General features: G+C 34.9%; 1 protein-coding gene across 6 annotated transcripts in view; it reads right to left on the bottom strand.

Annotated features, from left to right (window-relative positions):
- ANO3 (anoctamin 3) overlaps nt 1–22763 on the bottom strand; it is a 555530-nt gene that overhangs the window by 6000 nt on the left and 526767 nt on the right. For all 6 annotated transcript variants that reach the window (XM_074275261.1, XM_074275262.1, XM_074275266.1 and 3 more), the window contains 6 exons: nt 16363–16460; nt 14964–15097; nt 11501–11653; nt 5358–5505; nt 732–812; nt 447–552 (listed from right to left, as the gene is read on the bottom strand). In XM_074275261.1, the coding sequence (XP_074131362.1) occupies nt 447–552; nt 732–812; nt 5358–5505; nt 11501–11653; nt 14964–15097; nt 16363–16460 (720 nt within the window). The remainder of the gene's footprint in view (nt 1–446; nt 553–731; nt 813–5357; nt 5506–11500; nt 11654–14963; nt 15098–16362; nt 16461–22763) is intronic.

The following is a 22763-nucleotide window of genomic DNA, read 5'->3' as shown; positions in this document are numbered from 1 at the left end:
ATTTTCAAAGCACTTTATCTGGACTTCCTCAACTTTCTGTATAACTCTTCTACCATAGTTAGCTATGTGCATGTAATAATCTCCTTATTCTAAATACCTGCAAGGAGGAGACAGCATTTTGCTCTCTCTCTATCCTCTGTACCTTATATGGTTATCTTTTCCATGGTGGGCGTTTATTAAATGTTGAGTTAAGTTTATGGGAAATAAACAATGTGACAAAGAGGCACAAATGGAGAGAAAATCTGGCACAGACTCAGGTTTGAATATCATCTCAAGCCCAGAAATTTAATAGTGTGATTCTGATGTTTACTTGTTGTGTGACCCATTTAAATTTGTTTTGCATTCTGTAAAATGATGATAATAAAGTTTGTAGAAGAAAAACATTGTCTATAAAAACAGAAATTATAATCATTGATCCGGCCTTTTCTTTTTGATCTCTGCTTTACCTCAAACACGATGATGAAGGCCAAGCGAGCCGCAAGGACATGCCAGAATTGCAAGGTTAATTCATAAGGGTTGTTACTCCACGGTGGGGCTCTGTAGTCTCGATACCTGAAATCCACAAAACCAAGGAGCATGAAGTACACAGGAGAGAGTGGACAGGCCTGAAAGGTTCCCAATTTTCAAAAGGTTCAAAGCCAAACCATTCAAAAGGCTTCATTAGGCTACCCGGAGGAAGGAGGAGTAAGGCAAAACATAATGGAAAACTAAAAAGAGCCCAAAATAGATACCTGCAGTAACCGGAGTGCCCGGTGCCAAGTTCACTTAGGTCAAACACTGACAAACTGCTGTTGACATATCCTTTTAAACACCTGAAAGAAACAAAGGAAAATTAAATGATTTAATTTTTATACACATAGTAGGTACTTTGTGATGTTCACTGAGTTGAGTGACAATGAGAATCAGTGGGGATTGTGAGAGAGGGAGAAATAAATATCTACCTACTGTGGAAGACAGCAGAGAGGGAGGTGGGAACAGTAAGATTTGACAACTTTTTCCCCAAGAAAATATATTTTAAGTGGCCATCATCATCATCAACAATAACAACAGCAAACAACAAGAATATTTACATAGCTGTTTATGATTTATGAAGCACTTTTAAAAAATCCTTCATTATATTCTTATAACCATGGGAAGTCAGTGCTATAATCACCCCCATTTTAAAGATGAAGAAAAAGAGATTAAGTGAGTGCCCCAGAGTCATCTAGCTAATAAGTGTCTGAGGCCAAATTTGAACTAAGTCTTCTTGACTTCAAATCAAGGAACTTATCCACTTGACCACTCAGCCATCTATAAAGAGGAAAAGAGATATGGGATAAGAGTGGGGCATATAGGGAAGGGTGTGATAGAATATGGGAGATATGAGATAAAGAGCCTAAGATTTTTATTTAAATTCTAGTTATGCAACTATGGGCAAATCCCTGAACCACTCTAGGTCTCAGGTTCTTCATCTGTAAAATGGGAATAATAATACTTATTCTAATTATCCTAGTGAGTTATCTAAAATACTTAATATGTACTAGGAATGTACTCTATAAAGAGTAGAATGATATAGCTTTGTCTTTATCTATGTATATAGATATATATGCAAATTATTACTGATATTTTAATAGGTATTATTGCCATCTAGGAGTGGAACTATGGGGGTGTCTCAGTGACCCTTAAGGGTAATCCAATGATAAGCTTGAAAACTTTGAAAGGGAATGGAAACTTTTAACAGCTGTAGTTTAGCTATATTAGGACTTGGATCTGAATAACATGATTTATAGGCATTTAAATCAATACATGGTACAATGGCAAGAATGCTGAATAAAGAGTATCAGGGCCTGAGTTCTAATCCCATATCTACCTGTGTGATATTGATTATTATTTGTGTAACCTTGGGCAAACTATTTCCGCTTTCAGATCCTCAGCTTCCTCATCTATATAAAAAGAGAACTGGTCTAGGTGACTTCTAACATCTCTTCTACCTCTAAATCTCTTATCCAATAATCCTATAAATATTCATTGGAGCAAAGTTGGAATTGAGAACAAAAGGAATTTTTGAGGTCTACAGCAATAAGAGACAGTTGCCCAAAGGACTGATCTGATGTCCAATGAGTCCTTAAGTGATTTGTAGAATTTAGTCAGGTAGATGGGTCAGGAGGGTTTTTCAAGCAGAAAATGGTGGGAATTTGATTTTAGACCCATAATTTACAGGTAAGTCAAGATAGATCTTGAAACTTTGGATATTTGATAGGTATGGGCATGCAGAATCAAATTTTGTTCAGCACAACGAATAAGCTGGGTAAAACAGTTTATCCATTTTAAAAATCATATTTTATTTTCCTTCTAATTGAACTTTAACACAATTTTTAACAATTTAGAAAAGTTTAAGTTCTAAATTATATATATCTTTCCTTTCTTTCCCTTCCCTCTCCTGGAGATATAGGTTAGATGTGTAGAATTATGTAAAACATTTCCATATTAGTCATTTTGTAGAAGAAGAAAATAATAAAAAAATGAAAAATAGTATACTTCAGTCTGTATTCAGATAATATCAGTTCTTTCTCTGGAGATGGATAGCATATTTTGCCATTAATCTTTTGGGATCCTCTTGGACGTTTGTTTTGTTGAGAACGGCTAAGTCATTTGCAATTCTTCATTATACAATGTTGCTAGTACTGTGTACAATGTTCTCCTGATCCCACTCACTTCACTATGCATCAGTTCATGTAAATCTTTCCAAGTTTTCTAAAATCATCCTGCTTATCATTTCTCATAGCACAATAATATTCCATCATGACTTGTTCTGTCATTCTCCAACTAATGGGCATCCTCTCAATTTCCAATTCTTATAAACCACAAAAGAAGCTGCTATCATTATTTTTATACAAATAGGTCCTTTTCCATTCTTTAAGCTTTTCCATTTATACTGATTAACTAGAGATCATATTCCTAAAATGTTACTTCTAGTAATGTCTTTACTACAGTTTTAATTTCAGGGTAGTATTTGTTACTCAGAAGGCTAAATTACTACTACTACAAATACAACTATGACTATGACTAATACCACCACTACTACTAGTATTTATAAAGGGCATAAAATTTTGTTTAATTTTTAAAAATTTCCCCATTTTAAAAACAATTATTTTTACATTTGTTTTTGCACCTTGAGCTCTAAGTTCTCTCTCTTATTCCCACTTTTATCACCATTGTGAAAGCACATGTGAAATTATACAAAACATTTCTACAAAAATCATGTTGTTAAAGAAAGCATAGCTCTTCCCTCCCAAAAAAGAAAAAAAAAAACTCTCAAGAAAAACAAAGTTAAAAAATGGTATGCTTTAATCTATATTTAGACACAATCAGTTCTTTCTCTGAGTATGGATAGCATTTTTCATGATAAGTGCTTCAGAATATTGAATTCAAGAATTTCATACCATATTCCTAGAAAGGAAAGATTCTAGATCAGAGGCAAGGATTAAATATGCAACAATGGAACAAATAATTATGAAGAATCTTCTACATATAAGGCATGGTGCAAGGCATTGTGGGGGGGTGGGGAAACAAAGCAAATTCAATATTCTGGAGGATAGTCATGGATCTCTTGCTGAGAAGAGCAGTCATCCACAGCTGATCCTGTGACAACATTTCTATTACTTTGCACGCTGTACATTTTCACTTTGCTTGAGTTCATGGTTTTTCTGACAGCATACTGCTCATCATTTCCCATAGAATAATCATATTTCATCATAATCACATACCATAATTCAGCCATTCCCCAATCTTTCTCTTCCTCCTCTCCCTTGATTTGATCACTATGCCTATAATTATGTGATTTGTCCATTATTATATTGTTCAAGCTAAATATTAGGAGCAGGTTCTGAATCCAGAGCATCCTGACTCCAATACTAGCACTGTTCCAGACTTGAAAAAAATTAAACTTGGCAGACTAGATAGAATGAAGGAAGAAGGTCTGGATGTCAGGAGTAGTCTGCATATCCCCAAATGGGAAATAACACAATACATACTGGGTACCACTGTTTATCCACTAGATGGCAGTAAAAGTATCAGCAATTTAATAATTCCACTAGGAGCTGAATAATTTTGGTAAGAAAAAATGCTGGTTTTCAAAATATATTTTAAAAATTATCCAGCCTTATGATTACCAAGTATTTTAGAACCATTAAATTCTATGATTTTTTAAAAATTAATGATGTATTTTGTTTTTACATCACATTTTGTAGATCATTGTATGAAAGATCAATTGTAACCAAGTTGAACATTGAGTAAAACTAGCAACAATAATGTTCCCTCATTTGAACATGCATGCAACATTTCATATCTATAGCACTCATACATTTCTATTAAAAATTAGAGAAATTCTGAGCTTAAATCTGGCCTCAGACACTTACTACTTCCTAGTTGTGTGAACCTAGGCAAGTCACTTAATCCCAAGAGCCTCAACAAAAAAAAAAAAAAAAAAAAAGAAAGAAAAAGAAAAAAAATACAGAAATTTATGTTTGCTTCTTCCTATGCCCCAAATAAACAGAATAAAAAGAAAAATACATTTCTTATAACAAATAGGATACAAAAAATTCTTACTCAACATAACAAATTATGTGTGTATAAATATGCATGTAAATGTGTAAGTATATGTATGATATATATGTGTAAATATGTAAATATTTGCATATATTTATACATGCATATATTATGTATATTTATATATACATATATTTAAATAACATATATGTATAAAATATAAATGTGTAAATATATGTATCTATATGTATATCTAGATAGATATACATACACACACAATTCTGTAGCCTCAATACATTACTCCTCTGGCATGAATAGAAGTAGTCATTATATCAAAACTAATTTTTTTTGTTTATTTGTTTATTTTTTTTTTGTTTTTACTGTTCTCTAAGGTTATTTTTGCATAAATTATTCTCTGGATTCCGCTGATTTCATTCTTCATTAGTTGATAAAGATTCTCATTTTTATTATATTAGTGACAGAATAGAAAGAATTTTTCTAGTTATGCTTATTTCTAAATGAATCAGTTTATTATAAACCACTGTAAGGCTTTCATCCATTTTTCATTTTTATCACATTTTTTTCCTGTGATCCTGGCAATGATACAATATGCTCCTGTCTTAGCTGACTGCAGCCCTTCCTCATTTCTATTTCTATACAACAAGCTGCCCACAATAACAATATTTCACCTAACATTTGATTCCATGTGTCTAGGCTGCTCATGTATCACTGTGGATAGTGTGCAAAATTACAGACCCTAACATCCATCTATCTACCATGGTTCCATTTTTATTATACATAAAAAGATACGATTGGGTTTGCAACCTTACCTTTCTTGACTATATCCTTGACCTTTACATGGACCATATCTGAATGCATAGACAAAGCGTGGGATGTAATCAGAAGTGATGGCAATTACAAATGCATTGGTGATTACAGCTAATACACCGATTCCTTCAAGAATCCCATACCAGATTCCTAGAAAGGAAAGATTCAAGATCAGAGGCAAGGATTACATATACGACAAAGGAACAAATAATTATGAAGCATCTTCTACATAAAAGGCATTGCAAGGGGGGGACAAAGCAAAATTCAAACATATTTCTTTCAAGGAGTTTGTATTCTTTTGGGAGGCACAATACCTAGAGGGACAATTCTATAGATTAGAGAAAAATCTAAATTTAGTGTCAAAGGACCTGCTTCTGATACTTAGCATCTGTCTGACCCTGGATAGGTCACAATTTTCCTGGACTTCAGTTTCCTAATTGATAAACTGAGAATGTTGAACTAAATGGTTTCTGGAATGCTTTCCTACTATAAATATAAGACAGAATTGTTGTGGGGATCCAAAAAGGTAATAATTGTAAAGTTCTTATCACAATGCTTGACCCATAGTAAGCATCATATTGGTGTTATTGTCGCTATTTCATTACTTTTATTATCTTTATTATTGCTATTATATATCTATTTATATAATATATACAATATGCTATTATATATTTATATATATACATATGTATGTATATATATGTATATATACATCTATGTGTATATATATATATATATATATATACACACATACATACATACACAATCACTGTCTACCTTAGTTGCCTCTCCCAGGGAGAGGCAGGAGGCAACATGTGCAGAAGGATCGAACCACCCTTGACCACCATCTCCCCTCAGATTCTGGGGACAGCCCAGGGCCTTGAACCTGAGAGTTTTGAGATTAGCAGCATTTCCAGCTCAGTGCTCCCAGGCTTCATCTTGGGAAGCAAATTCTGTGGAGATTCAGCATGGCAACTTCCCCGTCACAGAAGAGATACTGAAGACCCCAAAAAGAAAGTTCTGGCCTTGGTATTGTGAAATTGTTCAACATCAGAAAATGAATATAATTTCATGAGTGGAAATGACACCCAAGAGGAAACATTATCATCTGCTTTGCTGCTGCAGTCTAAAGAATTTTGGGACTTTTCCAGCCAATTTACAGCTGAGCCCTTCCATATGCATTATCTCACCTACTAAGCTCCCTGAGAGAGACTGTCTTATTTTTCTATTTTTGTATCTCAGTGCATGAAAGTGACCAACAAATGCTTTTCCAATGATTTATTGATTTATTCTCCGAGGAAGAAATATGTTAAATCCATTAGCAATGAAGAGTTGGGGGAACAGAAAGGCAAAAAGTCCCTGCTTTGAAATAAGTTACAGTCTAAAGAGGGAGAAGACATGTAAACAATCCTTGGTATAAACAAATATTATCATTATTGAGTCGCTTCAATCATTTTTGACCCTTTGGGACTACATTTGGCACTGTATGTAGAAATGCTGAAGTGGTCTGACATTTCCTTCTTCAGTTCATTTTACAGATGAGGAAACTGAGGCAAACAGTGCTTTGGGATCACACAGGATCACATGGAGGCTGGATTTGAACTCATAAAAATAAGTATTTTTGACCCCAGGCCTAGTATTTTTCTACTAGGCCTCTTAGACGCCCTATAATAAATATATTTAGAATAAATAGGAGAGATAAGAGCAAAAGCACTAGCATTAAGGACAGAAGAAGGTAGGACTTTAATTGGGAATTGAAAGAAGCCAGGGAAGCCCAGAGGCACAGTTGAGGACAGAGAGAATTCCAGACATGGGAGATAAACAAAAATACCAGGAATTGCTAATTGGAGTGTTTTGTTCAAGGCCTAAAGAGTAAGGAAGTCCTATAGAAAACTGCACTGGTGGGTAAGATATATGAAGACTGGAATAGTAGGAAGAGGGCAGGTTGTGAAGGACACGTAAAAAAGGATTTGACATTTAATCCTAGAGGTAAGGAGAATTTGAGTAAAGGGAGTGATATGGTCAAATCTTTAGGAAGGTTGTACAACTGAAAGGAGGGTGAAAGGGAGAGAGAGGAGAGAATTGAGGACTGATCAGCAGGTTATTGTCAAAGTCCAAGAAAAATCTATTTCCCATTTCTGTCATACTGCTTTCCAATTTTCCCAACAATTTTTTTTACTAAAGTATGAAATCTTATCCCCCAAATTCTTTACACTCATCAAATACAAGGTTACTATATTTATTGGTCTAGTGGTATTCATCTTTAGAGTGAGGTAGGAGAGAAAAAAAAAAAGGAAGTGAAAGAAATTTATATGATAACTTTGTAATAACTTTAAAAGTAGGTAGCACATAATACAGTTACCATTTCATGTGCAATCTTCTTTTTATACTATGTTATGGAAATGCTTGTTCTATTTTATAAATTAAAAAATTAAATATATATATATATATATATATATATTTTTTTAAAAGTCTAAGCTTGAAATGTTGAGGGCCTGAATCGTCAGTGTGGAGAGGTCTGAGGGGAATCTTAGTAACAGATTTGATTTTGGGGTTGAAAAGTAGGGAGGAACAGGGATTTAGACAATTCTGATGGGAAAATCTGAGGGAATGATATTTCTCTTCTTCCCTAGAGAAAAAAAAAAACTAGGCAGGAATTATGATAAAATAGCATTCTCCCCTTCTTTAAAGGCAAAAGATTTGTCAGGAGAACCGATAGGATGGAAGGCATTTCTCCCCTCAGCCCCAAAGACAGAAGAACAGGCAGAAGACTTAGTGCACTGGAATGGTATTTCTTCCCTTCCCCCAGAAGTCAAGAGACTAGTGTACCATGGAATAGAATTAGAAAGCAATCAGAAAGATTTTTGTTTTGTTTTTCTTTTTTTGTTGTTGTTGATTTGTTTTTAGATCATTGACAAACATTTTCAAATACTAGTTTGAAAACTGGAGTACAATGAAGACCAGAGTAGGTTTCTTCTTTTCCAAAATCAACTAGCCTATGTCCAGCCATTCTGCTAAATATATTTTACTTTACTTTTCTCTCTGGAAACAATTCCTCCTCTCTTCAGATCTTTTGGTCCTCCTGATTAAGGCCCTCAACACTTCAAGTTTGGACTTAAAAAAATTTTTTTTTACTTTTTTATTTTCAATTTATGAAATAATTTTTAATTTTTCTATTTTCAATTTATGAAAAAATTATGGAAAATTATTTCCATAATGTAGAATAAAAAGAATGATTGCATACAAAACTATAAAGCTATAATATGCAACTTGTTATAAGGCAAATTTTGGGGGGAACTCTCAATTTATTTAATACACAGAAAAAAATAAGATACAGCAAAATAAAAACACAAGAACTCAAGATTTCAGATAGCTATCTACTTTTTGGTGATCTGCTCCACATTGCAATTAATTCTAATGTTTTTCTTCTGTTGATTATCTCCAATTTTTATCCTGCATATATCTGGTTTATACATGGCTGTATGTGTCCCCTTCATTAGACTGAGAACTCCTTGAGAATGGAGATTACCATTTATCTTTATTTTTTTTAGAATTTGACATAGTATCTGGCACATAGTATGTGCTTAATAAATATTTATCAGTTGATTGCCTAGGCAGCAGTGGATAGAGTCTTGACCCTGGAGTTGAGGAGATGAATTTAAATTTGGTCTCAGACACTTAAGGCCACCTAGCTGTATGACCCTGGGCAAGTCACTTAATTCCAATTATCTCCCAAAAGTAAGTGGCAAGGAAGAAATCTGAATAGAAAGCTCTAAGTTTCCAGCCACTTTGCTTTCTGACTGACCACCCTTTGTCACAAGTGAATGGTAACAAAAGGCAGAAGGCAGAACCTATCTAAAGGTTCAGTTGTCTGAGTACTCAGGAGAGCTTATCAGGGGGAGTAGTGTGTTTTTAAATGATCTAAGGACACTCTCCTCAAGGAAGGCATGTTGGTGAATTTTGTGACTGCATTTTGTACATTAGTGCACTAGCCATTTTGGTGAGTCTCTAGTCTTAGTCTGTTCAAAATTGTAGACATTACTAAGAAGAAGAAAAAAGAGATTTTTCATAATTCCATGTATTTATAGAATGACAGGATGCTAGAATTTGAGATTTTGAGCTGGAAAAGGATCTCATACAGAACTTCTTAACTTTTGTTGTCACTAACCCATTTGGCAATATGGTAAAGCCTAGAGACTACTCAGAATAATGTTGTTGAATGTATGAAATATTTTTGGTTGTTGTTCAGTCATTTCAGGAATGATTGACTTTCCATAAACCCATTTAGGATTTTCTTGACAAAGATACTGAACTGGTCTGTTATTTCCTTCTCTAGCTCATTTTACAGATGAGAAAACTGAGGTAAACAGAGTTAAGTGTTTTTCCCAGAATCACAGGTCTATTATCTGTGGTTGGATTTGAACTCAGGTCTTTTTGCCTCTAAGCTGAGCATCACTCCACTGTGTCACTGAGATATTTGAAGATACCTTTTAGGCTCTTTTTCAGCTCTTTACTCATATGGGCTTCTCCCTACACATCAGGCTGTCTTTGCCTCAAGAAAATAAAGGATTGTCCAATTGTCCAATCCATTCAAGTTAGTTGATGTAAGTGAGTTCTAGAAATTATAAGTGTTTTGCCTGACATCACACAAGTAGTGTTAATACAGTCAGGAAATGAACCTTATTCCATGAGATAAGCAAGGATGAGAATGCTTTCAGTACCTAAGGAAGGACATTTCTAAACTTTTACAAGTCCTATGAAAATGTGACCTGCTATTGTGATTATTATAATTTCATTTTTCATCTTTTTTATGTAATTCAGATATAACTAATCCTCACAAGGCATATAGAATAACTAGTTATTCTAACAGAACATAATTCCTCCAATGGGAAGCAAGCTCATCTTTTGCAACCTCCTTAAAAATACCTCTGAGACTACTTCTGTAGGAGACTAGATGACTGAAGTGACATCATTCTGTTCCTATTTTTTCAATTAGGTCTCAATGTTTTTAAACTTTTACATTTTATGTAGTTTAGAGATTGTGAATATATGGTATGAAGGCATATCAAAATAACTTGCCTATTCTACCGAGAAACAAGCATCAACAAAAAACCTTTTTTCTATGGATCAGGGTCAGATAATTGTAGGTAACTATTTTTTTTTCTGTGATAATATTGTAATTTTATGGATCAGGGTCAGATAGCTGTAGGTAACTAATTTTTTTCTGAGATAATATTGTAATTCTGATATAGTCTATTTATTGCATTCTCATGGAGAGTTTGGGGTTTGTATAGGTAGCATAAGGATTTTTTTTTTTTGTCTGTTAGTTTGCTGTGATATGTAATTCCAGTTACTAGTTTATATCTTGCTAGGTATTTAGTAGGTGCTAAATGTTTCCATCCTGTGATGGTGTGTAGGGCTGTTTCTGCCATTTTCTTTTATTAACTGTGTTAATCAATAAACCCAGATTCCTTAAGCATAACCCTTTTAAATTTAAAATGGCCTGAATTTTCTTTAAAAAAAAATCCCCTCTCTACTGGAAAAAAACAACTCTGCTATTTGTTCCATATATTGTCAGTTGAGTCGACAAGGTGTTGTCCATGGAGGGCTTTTAAATTCCACTCTTGGAACATATCTGTTAGGCAGATGTAACCTCCAGGCAGAGAGATAAAATATTTTCAGTGATACCCAGGGTTATACTTAAGGAACTGCCAGTAACACTCAACACATTCAATGATGTGTAAATGCTCTTTGAAGGAATGTCTACTTCTTTCTAAAGTATTTATATGATTTTGACATCTCTATTTATTATTATTATTGTAATTTGATACCATTAGTTATTTACAAATTTAACTCTGCTCATGAACAACAAATGCTTGGACACAATTGAGGGAATCTTTCCCTTTTTGACACATCAAAGTCAAAGGCTGGGAGAGACAAGAGCAACTTAGCAGATTCTGCAAAAGGAAAATTTTAACATGGGCAGTACCCATTCGGTTGGGAGACTCTATTAGCTGTTTACCAGTGATTACGATCATACCTTCTTTCTTTCCATGCTTGGGCGCCCCAAGTCAATAGTGATTTGTTGAGATATGGGTGAAGGTTTGTGTCATCAACAGAGCAGTGTCTAAGCAAACACACTCACCTATGTTGGTTGCCCTTGCAGGCAAAGGTCTTCTCCACTGAGTGACAAATTTGTAGGCATCCAGGCGGATTTCAATGATGTTGTTCATCAAGGCCAAGAGTGGGGCCAGAGGGAAAGCTGCCACAAAGATGGTGACAAATCCAAACTGTAAAACTGTAATGAAGAAAAACAGGATCAGATCAGGGAGAGCTGTGGAAAATAAATAGATGGAATCAGTCTGACATAGCTTAAGCACTACAGGGAGAAAAGATCTTAGATACTGTCTCAGAACATGCTTCTCAAACCATGGATTAAGGATCTCTCAGAGATTATATACTTATTGCAGAGGGCTCACAGATACTCAGATGCACCTAGCTTTGTCATTTGGGCTATTACCTGCAGAGGGCCCACAGATACTCAGCTGCACCTAGCTTTGTCATTTTGGCTATTACCTGCAGAGGGCCCACAGATACTCAGATGCACCTAGCTTTGCCACTTTACCTCCAACAAAAAGTGGAGCATGGCTCAGCACTACATTGACATCATCTAGATGGATATGCATATAAAAAGCAATGCAGGTGAACATATTCATGTATGTCTATTTATGGACATACATAGTGATATTTACAAACAAGGTGCATATATATATATATATATATTCAGGCATAGATCTATCTATATATGTATACATATATTTATATACACATATATTTATGCATATAGATATGTCTTCTTATACATATATGTGTTCTGTCTATATTAAGGACTCCTTTGTACTTAGTATAAAGAGTTCCACATGCACGTTCATTTCTCTCATAATAAACATAGTTTCTACTCAAGTTTTATGGAGCAGATCTCTGATGAACATAAATATGTACATATGTATGTGTTTATGAATATTCATGTACGTATATTTGTGTGTATATGTGTATTGAACTACCTATTTATCTAATATTTTACTAATGAAAATAATTCCAAATATCAATTTCTTTCTGCATAATACAAAATGTATGTGTCCTTTTCCCCATCAGACTCTGTCTGAGCTCCTTGAGTACAGCAACTCTCCTCTTTTTCTATTTGAATCCTGAGGGATTAACAGAGTGTTTTGTACATATTAAGCACTTAATAAATACTTTTCATTCATTCATTCATTCATTTGACATTCAGCTGTAAAGTAAAATCATAGCTTAGGAGGTTAAATGGGCCAAGAAGGGCCCATGGTCACAAAAGTAGTGTAGGAGAAAGAAAGAATTTAAAACAAAGTCTTCTTGACTTCTCCATCTATTCTGCCAGGTGAAGGATCAGACTATCTAGGAAGACCAGCAAGAATCTTGTAAGCAATAACTAATAGAGAGACCTCCCCACTCCCCTTCTCCCTGCCTTAATTGCCACAAGGCAATCTATTCCCTTTGCCTTTATAGAGACATATAGAGAAGCTGAGCCATTGTTGAATTCCTAAGGGATAACCTCCTCTTGCTATATAATCCAGAAAATTTCGGTTATCTTTTGTATGATCAATGAACACCTCATACATTGTAAATCTCACCTGGTGACCCACATGGTCAGAAAAAGCAATACAAAGATACTCTCAAAAACTCTTAAGAAGTTTGGAGCAGATTGTGTAACATGGGAGGGCCACCTTCATCAGAGAAGGTGCTGTGCTCTATGAATAAAGCAGAATTGCAGTAGCTCAAAAGAAATGATAGATGCAGACATTCAGAAAATCTTCCCCTAACATTCATGTGGATTATTTGTGTGTGACCTGTGGAAGAGCATTGGTATGATCAGTCACAGTTGGACACAGTGTACCTTGACTAACATAATGGCATCACTTTGGACCTCTTAGAGATCAAAGAACAACAAGCAATCTATTCTGCCAGTTTGCTTCTTGTATAATCATATTGATTTCTTTAGGTAAGTATATGTATGTAATAAATAAATATTCATAGATGTGATAACAACTAATAACTGTGATAGATGTAATATATGTACCATAATGTAATGAACCTACAATATAATTATGTGATTAATAAATAAATACAAATTAACTTGTTACTAATTTCTTGATAGTTTAAAAATAATTTTTATTATTATTAATCAACATATGTTAAAAACACAATTATCTTGTGGAGAGTTTACCTAATTAAAAAAACAAAAAGGAATCCTTCTTCTAAAAAATTGATTAGGAATTACTAGTCTGGTTCTAGGAGCAACTAAATGTTGCATTGGCTACTGTTGGACCTGGAGTCAGGAAGACTCATATATCCAATTTCAGATATGTAATAATTGTGTGACACTGGGAATATCACTTGATCCAGTTTTCCTCTGTTCCCTTTGTAAAATGAGCTGGAGAAGGAAATAGAAAACTACTCTAGCATCTCTACCCCATATGGAATCATGAATAGTTGGACACAACTGAAAAATGGCTGAACAACCACCATAGTCTAATTCAACCCTTTTGATTTTCTGATAAGTAAACTAGGTTGAAGAAGGTTAAATGGTTGCCTTATAATTACATTGATTAAAAGCTTGAGACATGGTTATCATCCCAAGATTTAAAAAAAAGGAAAAAAAAACAGTTGGATGAGTAGGGATTAGGGACAGATGGGACTATATGAAAGATAGGTTTTAGGGGACCATGACATCCCTAAGGAGCCACCCTTAGATTGTTACCTAGTTCAATACTCTCATTTTATGAGGATTAAAATTAAGATGCAAAGGCTTAAAATGACTTGACTAAGGCCACTCAACCAGCATATGGCTAGTTTGGAATCCTGGTCCTCTGGTTTCAAAACCAGTATTCTTTTTTTTTTTTTTTCCCCTGAGGCTGGAGTTAAGTGACTTGCCCAGGGTCACACAGCTAGGAAGTGTTAAGTGTCTGAGACCAGATTTGAACTCGGGTCCTCCTGAATTCAAGGCTGGTGCTCTATCCACTGCGCCACCTAGCTGCCCCCCCCAAAACCAGTATTCTTTCCATTGTACTCCACATAAAATAACAATAGCATGCAACAGTTAAAACAAAAACAAATTCTATTGTAAGGAGAGTTTCAGAGGTAGAGACAGGCCTTGTCATTTCAGTAGTAGGGGACACTCCTTATACCAGTGCAGGCTGGCATCTTTTCTCCTTCTCTGACAAAGTTGTTCAGAGCACAACAGAGAGATTCAGTTCAAGATCACATGTTCCAAGAGTGGACCTTAAATTGAGATCTTCCTGGCTTCCAGTTCAGCCCACTATCCACTGTGACAAGCTGTCTCTCAATGTAATCTCAGCCTGCAAAAACTCAAAAGGACCAGAATTTCAGAATATTTCAAAGGAACAAGCAAATGTTTGACACCCCTGATCCTTCTGTGACCTAACAGAACTAGTGTGCAAAATAAGTAATGGCTCCATTATTAAATAATATGCTTTCAGATAGTCCCATATTCTCCTCCTAATCTGATGCTGAATGTCTCCCATCTTGATACCCTTTGTATACATCCTTACCCATTTCCAAGTACTCATCTATCAATCCATGGAGATTCATGGGCTGTAGATTCCAATCTTTTTCCCACTGTGGTAACTTCATCACCTGCTCATTCCGTTTAATCTTGTGTTGGGTCCACCAGTTATGGAATAATCTACAAGAGAATACCATGAGACTCTAGAAATCATGTCTAAGTAATTATTCAGCTTGGGACAGCGTTCTAGGATATGTGATTCCAGATCTGTCCATATTCCTGATGGAAGTCGGCCCCAGTGTTCTAGATCCCAGTCCTGGCGGTTACCTCTGAGGTCATCATCCCAATTCTGATTCAGGTTTCCCTGGGAGTCTGCCTTCTCCATCTGAATCAAGTTCCCTTCACACCCTTTGGGTTCTTCCACTGATCTTCATGCCATTAAAATATGTTTCTATGATGAACTGAGTTTGTGGTACTCCATGGCCTACTTTAGAGTGAATTTTTAATAAGGAGGGCCTTTAATATTCTTGCTAGACATATTGACACATGTTATAGTTACCCATTAATGTGTTATATCTCAACCCTGCTCTTCCCACATCTCTCCAAAAAGAGAAGGTCTTTGAGAACAGGGACTTTTTCATCCTACGAATGTGAATGCGTACTCCCTTATCCAGGGCACTTAATAAATAATTACTGAGTAGGACTGAATTCATAGAATCTCTGATGTAGAATTGGAAGGAACCTCAGGTCAGTTCAAACCTCTCATTTTACAAATGAGGAAACTGAAGCATAATCCTATTAGGTGACTTGCCCAAAGTCAAACTGTACTATAGTATCAGATTTTCTGATGGTAGAGAATATGCTATTTCTCCTGCATTACAGACAACATAGCAGTTGAGGAAATAAGGGAAAGGAATCCAAATATTGTTTGATGGGCCTGCTTAAATTTTTTTTATATCAAGTACTAACAGGACTTTGTGTTCCTCAGTTCAACTACCCTCTAAAACCCGGTTCAGGGAACTTTGATCAATTGGTCCATGAAGCTCCTATAATACAAGTTTAATGTATGTTGAAAGAATTTATTTTTAATGGATGGAACATGATTTGGTTCATTAAAATATTGCCATGTTAGCACCCAAATTACAATCTAAGGGAATGGATAAAAACAGAAATCAATGGGAAACCACATTTCCTCATTAATCTTTCTTTTGTGAAAATAAATGTATCTCCCAAATGTATCTCCAGGTCTGATCCTGTTTGTTTTCATGTAGGGATGAAAGAGATATTCATTTTTTTTCCCTGAGAAGCCCTTGCAAGGTCAGATCCATTGGGTTCATTGAAGACTAAGGAGACCCTCTTTCTTAAAAGTGTTTGACTTTAGGGAAAATTGCCTGCCTTAAATTGAGAATATAAGGTGATACTTCAAGAAGAACAAATATGCTTACGGGTATCCCAATTCCATAAAGTTGTTCCATGTCTGCTTTAAAACCATGATGACGCTCATTTGCAGGCAAAGGTCAATGAGACAGCCGCTGGGATGACACTGAAAAAGAACAATAAATACCTGAATGGGAAAGATGCTCCTTGCATCTGGAGACAACATACCTTCTGGGGAGATGGGAGATGTTTCTGACCCTCTGGGCAACATTCCCTGAAAGACTAGAGGAGATTAAATCAAGAAATCATAAAATCAAAATGCCAAATGGAACCTAACTAGGTCAACCTGAATTACAAGAAGGATCCTCAACTACAGAAAGCTTGACTTATGGTCATTGGGAGGCTACTGGAACTTTAGACTTAAGAGATGGCAGCCTTCAAATAATGGAAAGGTCATATTGTTATTGCCATGTACAATGATCTCACTTCACTCAGTAAGTTCATGTAGGTCTCTCTAAGCATCTCTGAAATCATCCTGATGGTCATTTCTTACAGAACAATAATATTCCATAGCATTCATATACATAACTTATTTAGCCATTCTCCAGTTGATAGGTATCCACTCAATTTCCAGTTTCTTGCCACTACAAAAAGGGCTGTTTTTTTTTTTTTCCACATATGAGTCCCTTTCCCTTCTTTAAGATTTCTTTTGGATATAAGCCCAGTAGTAGCACTGCTGCATCAAAGAGAATATACGGTTTGATAACTTTTGGGGCATAGTTCCATATTGCTCTCCAGAGTGGTTGATCAGTCCACAACTCCACCAACAATGTATTTCCAGGTTTCCCACATCCCCTCCAACTTCATCATTGTCTTCTTAGCCAATCTGAGAGTTGTATGAACCTACTGGTCTTTAATGGAGAGAAAGAGCATGATGCAGTGGAACGGTTACATGACATGGTATCATTGAATCTGGGATTGAGTCCTGCTTTTCAGATGTACTTTGTGCCAAGGTATCAGGCAGGATTTGGGATTTTGCATCAGAGCCTCTGGGTGTTTTGGTATACTCATTCACAAAAATAGAAGCAACAATCCTTTTATGATTACAGATTTAAAACTGGAGGGGCTTTGGAGGCTGTTAGTGTACAGCCCTTTTATTTGATAGATGAGGAAACTGAATGAGAAACAACTACTAAGCACTTTCTATGTACCAGACATTGTGCTAAGTGCTAGGAATAGAAATAAAAGGAGACAGTTCTTGCTCTCAAGTAGCTGACATCTGAATGGGCTAGACAACTTCAAGAAAAGAACTGAAAGATAAGAGTGGTTAGAGATGAAGGTACTCTCCCTGCCTAAACAGAAATATGTGAGCTGCAGAGGATCACATAAATGATGTTCATATCCAGTTATTCAAGCATATCCAACTCTCTGTGACCCCATTTGAAGTTTTCTTGGCAAACTAGAGTGGTTTGTCATTTCTTTCTTCACCTCCTTTTTACAGAAAAGGAAACTGAGGTAAACAGGATTAAGTGATTTGTTCAGAGTCACACAGGTAGTAACTCCTGAAAATTTGAACTCCTGAAGATGAGTCTTCCTGATTTCAAGCCCAGTGCTATACCCTCTTTGTCATCTACCTGTCTCCATATAAATGTATAAGATGGAGGTCTTTCTGATCCCTTGTTGAACATCCTAGCTTCTAAACTACACTCTCCCTCTCCTTATAAAGTCTTTATAGGGAAGGGAAGGGCTTTAGAAATAAATATGTAAAAATGTGAATTATAATTAACAATATACTTGGACTTTAGATTGGAGGCATTATGATAATGTGGTGAATCTGAGTTGTGATTCACATTTCCTCTTTTCCCAGCTTGGGAAATATCCTGAGGACTTTTTTTTTTCTGAGAAATGATGATGGTCTCTTTGTTCTTCTCTTCAGCTTTGATCTAATCCTTCATTTTCTTTGCCAAATCTTAGGCCTCTAAAGGGAGAATAATTAGGACACTAAGAACCTCAGTCTCTTGTCCTGGTGTCACGTGGCTTGATCCTGAAAGCCACACAAGGGAAGAAGCCCAATGATCATTCCTTTTGGACAACCCTTGGAGCTACAGATACTTTTATAGATGAGGACCCTGGGTTGTAGAATGCTCAATTTCCCTAGCTAGTAAGTGGTAGGGTTCAGATTTGAACCTATTTGTTCTAACTACAAATAAAGTAATTTTCCATTTTCAGAACTAGTAAGCCAAGTTTCCTGCCATTTGAGTCTTTCTACCACAAAATGACAAATAATGGTTGATTTATAAGATTGAGAACAATCCTAAGAGGATGGATATATTTTTTTTTTGGAAATGGGGAAGAAGAGAGATCAGGAAATATCTGTACCACGGACTCTTGGCCAGAAATGGCAGACTTGTATAGTCTTTGCCTGGAAACTTTACAATGAAGGGCTCAAGAATCTGGGGATAGTTGAAAGATGAAGAATACAAAGCAAAGATGGAGAAAAAAAGGGTGGAGGGGAAAATATAAGCCAGTTTGTGCCACAGTTTTATCTAGAATAGGCCCTGGTCCTTCATTTTGTGGCAAAATGAATAAAAAGCTGAATTTGAGATCAAGAAGACTCAAGTTCAAATATAGACATTTAATGACTGTAGGATTTTGGGTAAGCTAATCTTTCTCTTTTTCAATTGTTTCATCTTTCAAAGGGGAATAATAATAGCACCTATCTTCCAAGGTAGCAGTGGGGTTAAAATAACATAATATTTATTAAGCATTTTGCAAACCTTAAAGTATTATATAAATGCTATCTCTCATTATCATTAATGATGATGAAAAATAATAACTGTACTGTTATACTATTATGTTTTTTATATATTATATTAAAATATACTATTAGGATTAGCAAAAGGACTGAAGGATAGCTATATGGAAATAATGATTGCAGAACTTTTAATGGCATCATGAAAAACTTAGAAAAAGTCTCCCTTTTCATCATTAGTTGCCATCATTAAGGTGTAGTAAAGTGGTAAGTTTATTTATTTATTTTTTAGTGGGGAGAATCTTTCCTAGATATTATCTTTTTTAAAATTTGTTTATTTTTTTAATTTTATAATTATAAAATTTTTTGACAGTATATATGCATGAGTAATTTTTTAAATAACATTATCCCTTGTATTCATTTTTCCAAATTTTCCCCTCCTTCCCTCTACTCCCTCCCCTAGATGATAGGCTATCCCATTCATTTTACATGTGTTACAGTATAACTTAGATACAATATACGTGTGTAAATCCAATTTTCTTGTTGCACATTAAGTATTGGATTCCGAAGGTATAAGTAACCTGGGTAGATAGACAGTAGTGCTAACAATTTACATTCACTTCCCAGTGTTCCTTCTCTGGGTATAGCTGTTTCTGTCCATCATTGATCAACTGGAAGTGAGTTGGATCTTCTTTATATTGAAAATATTCACTTCTATCATAATACATCTTCATACAGTATTGTTGTTGAAATGTATAGTGATCTTCTGGTTCTGCTCATTTCACTCAGCATCAGTTCATGTAAGTCTCTCCAAACCTTTCTGAATTCATCCTGCTGGTCATTTCTTACAGAGCAATAATATTCCATAATTCCCAACCATTCTCCAATTGATGGACATCCATTCATCTTCCAGTTTCTAGCTACAACAAAAAGAGCTGTCACAAACATTTTGGCACATACAGGTCCCTTTCTCCTCTTTAGTATTTTTTTGGGATATAAACCCAATAGCAGCACTGCTGGATCAAAGGGTATACACAGTTTGATAACTTTTTGGGCATAGCTCCAAATTGCTCTCCAGAATGGTTGGATTCTTTCACAACTCCATCAACAATGTATTAGTGTCCCAGTTTTCCCACATCCCCTCCAACATTCATCATTATTTGTTCCTGTCATTTTAGCCAATCTAACAGGTGTGTAGTGGTATCTCAAAGTTGTCTTAATTTGCATTTCTCTGATCAGTAGTGATTTGGAACACTCTTTCATATGAGTGGATATAGTTTCAATTTCATCATCTGAGAATTGTCTGTTCATATCCTTTGACCATTTATCAATTGGAGAATGGTTTGATTTCTTATAAATTAGGGTCAGTTCTCTATATATTTTGGAAATGAGACCTTTATCAGAACCTTTAACTGTAAAAATATTTTCCCAATTTGTTACTTCCCTTCTAAGTATTGTTTGTACAGAAACTTTTTAGTTCGATGTAATCAAAATCTTCTATTTTGTGATCAATAATGATCTCTAGTTCTCCTCTGGTCATAAATTTCTTCCTCCTCCACAGGTCTGAGAGGTAGATTATCCTCTGTTCCTCTAATCTATTTATTATCTCATTTTTTATGCCTAAATCATGGACCATTTTGATCTTATCTTGGTATATGGTGTTAAGTGTGAATCCATATCTAATTTCTGCCACACTAATTTCCAGTTTTCCCAACAGTTTTTTTTTCAAATAATGAATTTTTATCCCAAATGTTGGGATCTTTGTGTTTGTCAAACACTAGATTGCTATAGATGTACCCTTTTTTGTCCTTTGTACCTAATCTGTTCCACTGATTGACTGGTCTATTTCTTAGCCAATACCAAATGGTTTTGGTGACTGCTGCTATATAATATAGCTTTAGATCAAGCACATCTAGACCACCTTCATCTGACTTTTTTTTTTCATTAGTTCCCTTGAAATTCTCGACCTTTTATTCTTCCATATGAATTTTATTGTTATTTTTTCTAGGTCATTAAAATAGTTCCTTGGGAGTCTGATTGGCATAGTACTAAATAAATAGATTAGTTTGGGGAGTATTGTCCTCTTTATTATATTCTCTTGGCCTATCCAAGAGCACTGAATGTCTTTCCAATTATTTAAATCTGACTTTATTTTTGTGGCAAGTGTTTTGTAATTTTGCTCATATAATTCCTGATTTTTCTTTGGTAGATGGATTCCCAAATATTTTATACTCTCAACATTTGTTTGGGATGGAATTTCTCTTTGCATCTCTTGCCCTTGCATTTTGTTGGTGATGTATAAAAATGCTGAGGATTTATGTGGATTTATTTTGTATCCAGCAACTTTGCTAAAGTTGTAAATTATTTCTAATAACTTTTTATTAGAATCTCTGGGGTTTTCTAAGTATACCATCATATCATCTGCAAAGAGTGACAGTTTGATTTTCTCATTACCTATTCTTATTCCTTTAATCTTTCTCAACTCTTATTGCCGAGGCTAGCATTTCCAATACAATATTGAATAGTAATGGTGATAGTGGGCAACCTTGTTTCACTCCTGATCTTACTGGGAAAGGTTGCAGTTTATTTCTATTGCATATTATGCTTACTGATGGTCGAAATATATGCTCCTTATTATTCTAAGGAATAGTCCATTTATTCCTATACTCTCAAATGTTTTTAGTAGGAATGGATGTTGGATTTTATCAAATGCTTTTTCTGCATCTATTGAGATGATCATATGGTTTTTATTAATTTGATTATTAATATGGTCAATTATACTAATAGTTTTCCTAATATTATACCAGCCCTGCATTCCTGGTATAAATCCTACTTGATCATAGTGTATTATCCTGGGGATGATTTTCTGAAGTCTTTTTGCTAATATCTTATTTAAGATTTTAGCATCAATATTCATTAAGGAAATTGGTCTATAGTTTTCTTTCTCAGTTTTCGATCTACCTGGTTTAGGTATCAGTACCATGTCTGTGTCATAAAAGGAGTTTGGTAGGACTCCTTCATCCCCTATTTTTTCAAATAGTTTATATAACATTGGGGCTAATTGTTTTTTAAATGTTTGGTAGAATTCACATGTAAATCCATCTGGTCCTGGGGATTTTTTCCTGGGGAGTTGATTAATAGCTTGTTCTATTTCTTTTTCTGAAATGGAACTATTTAAGCAATTTATCTCCTCCTCTGTTAATCTAGGAAGCCTATATTTTTGGAGGAAGTCAACCATTTCACTTAAGTTATCAAATTTATTGGCATAAAGTTGGGCAAAGTAACTCTTTATTATTTCTCTAATTTCCTCTTCATTGGTGGAAAGATCCCCCTTTTCATTTGTAAGACTAACAAATTGATTTTCCTCTTTCCTTTTTCTGATCAGATTTACCAAAGGTTTGTCTATTTTATTGGCTTTTTCATAAAACCAACTCTTGGTTTTATGTATTAATTCAATAGTTTTTTTTACTTCCAATATTATTGATTTCTCCTTTTAATTTTAGTATTTCAAGTTTAGTTTTTGGTTGGGGGTTTTTAATTTGTTCCTTTTCTAGCTTTTTAAGTTGCAGGCCCAATTCATTAATTTTCTCTTTCTCTATTTTGTTCAAATAAGCCTCTAAAGATATAAAATTTCCCCTTATTACTGCTTTAGCTGCATCCCACAGATTTTGGTATGATGTCTCATCATGCCATTATCTTGGGTGAAATTATTATTGT

The sequence above is a fragment of the Sminthopsis crassicaudata genome, chromosome 6 (assembly GCF_048593235.1).
Source record: "Sminthopsis crassicaudata isolate SCR6 chromosome 6, ASM4859323v1, whole genome shotgun sequence".
Taxonomy (NCBI): Eukaryota; Metazoa; Chordata; class Mammalia; order Dasyuromorphia; family Dasyuridae; genus Sminthopsis; species Sminthopsis crassicaudata.
Note: the sequence above shows the minus strand (reverse complement) of the source record. Positions and strands in the feature narration are given on the sequence as shown.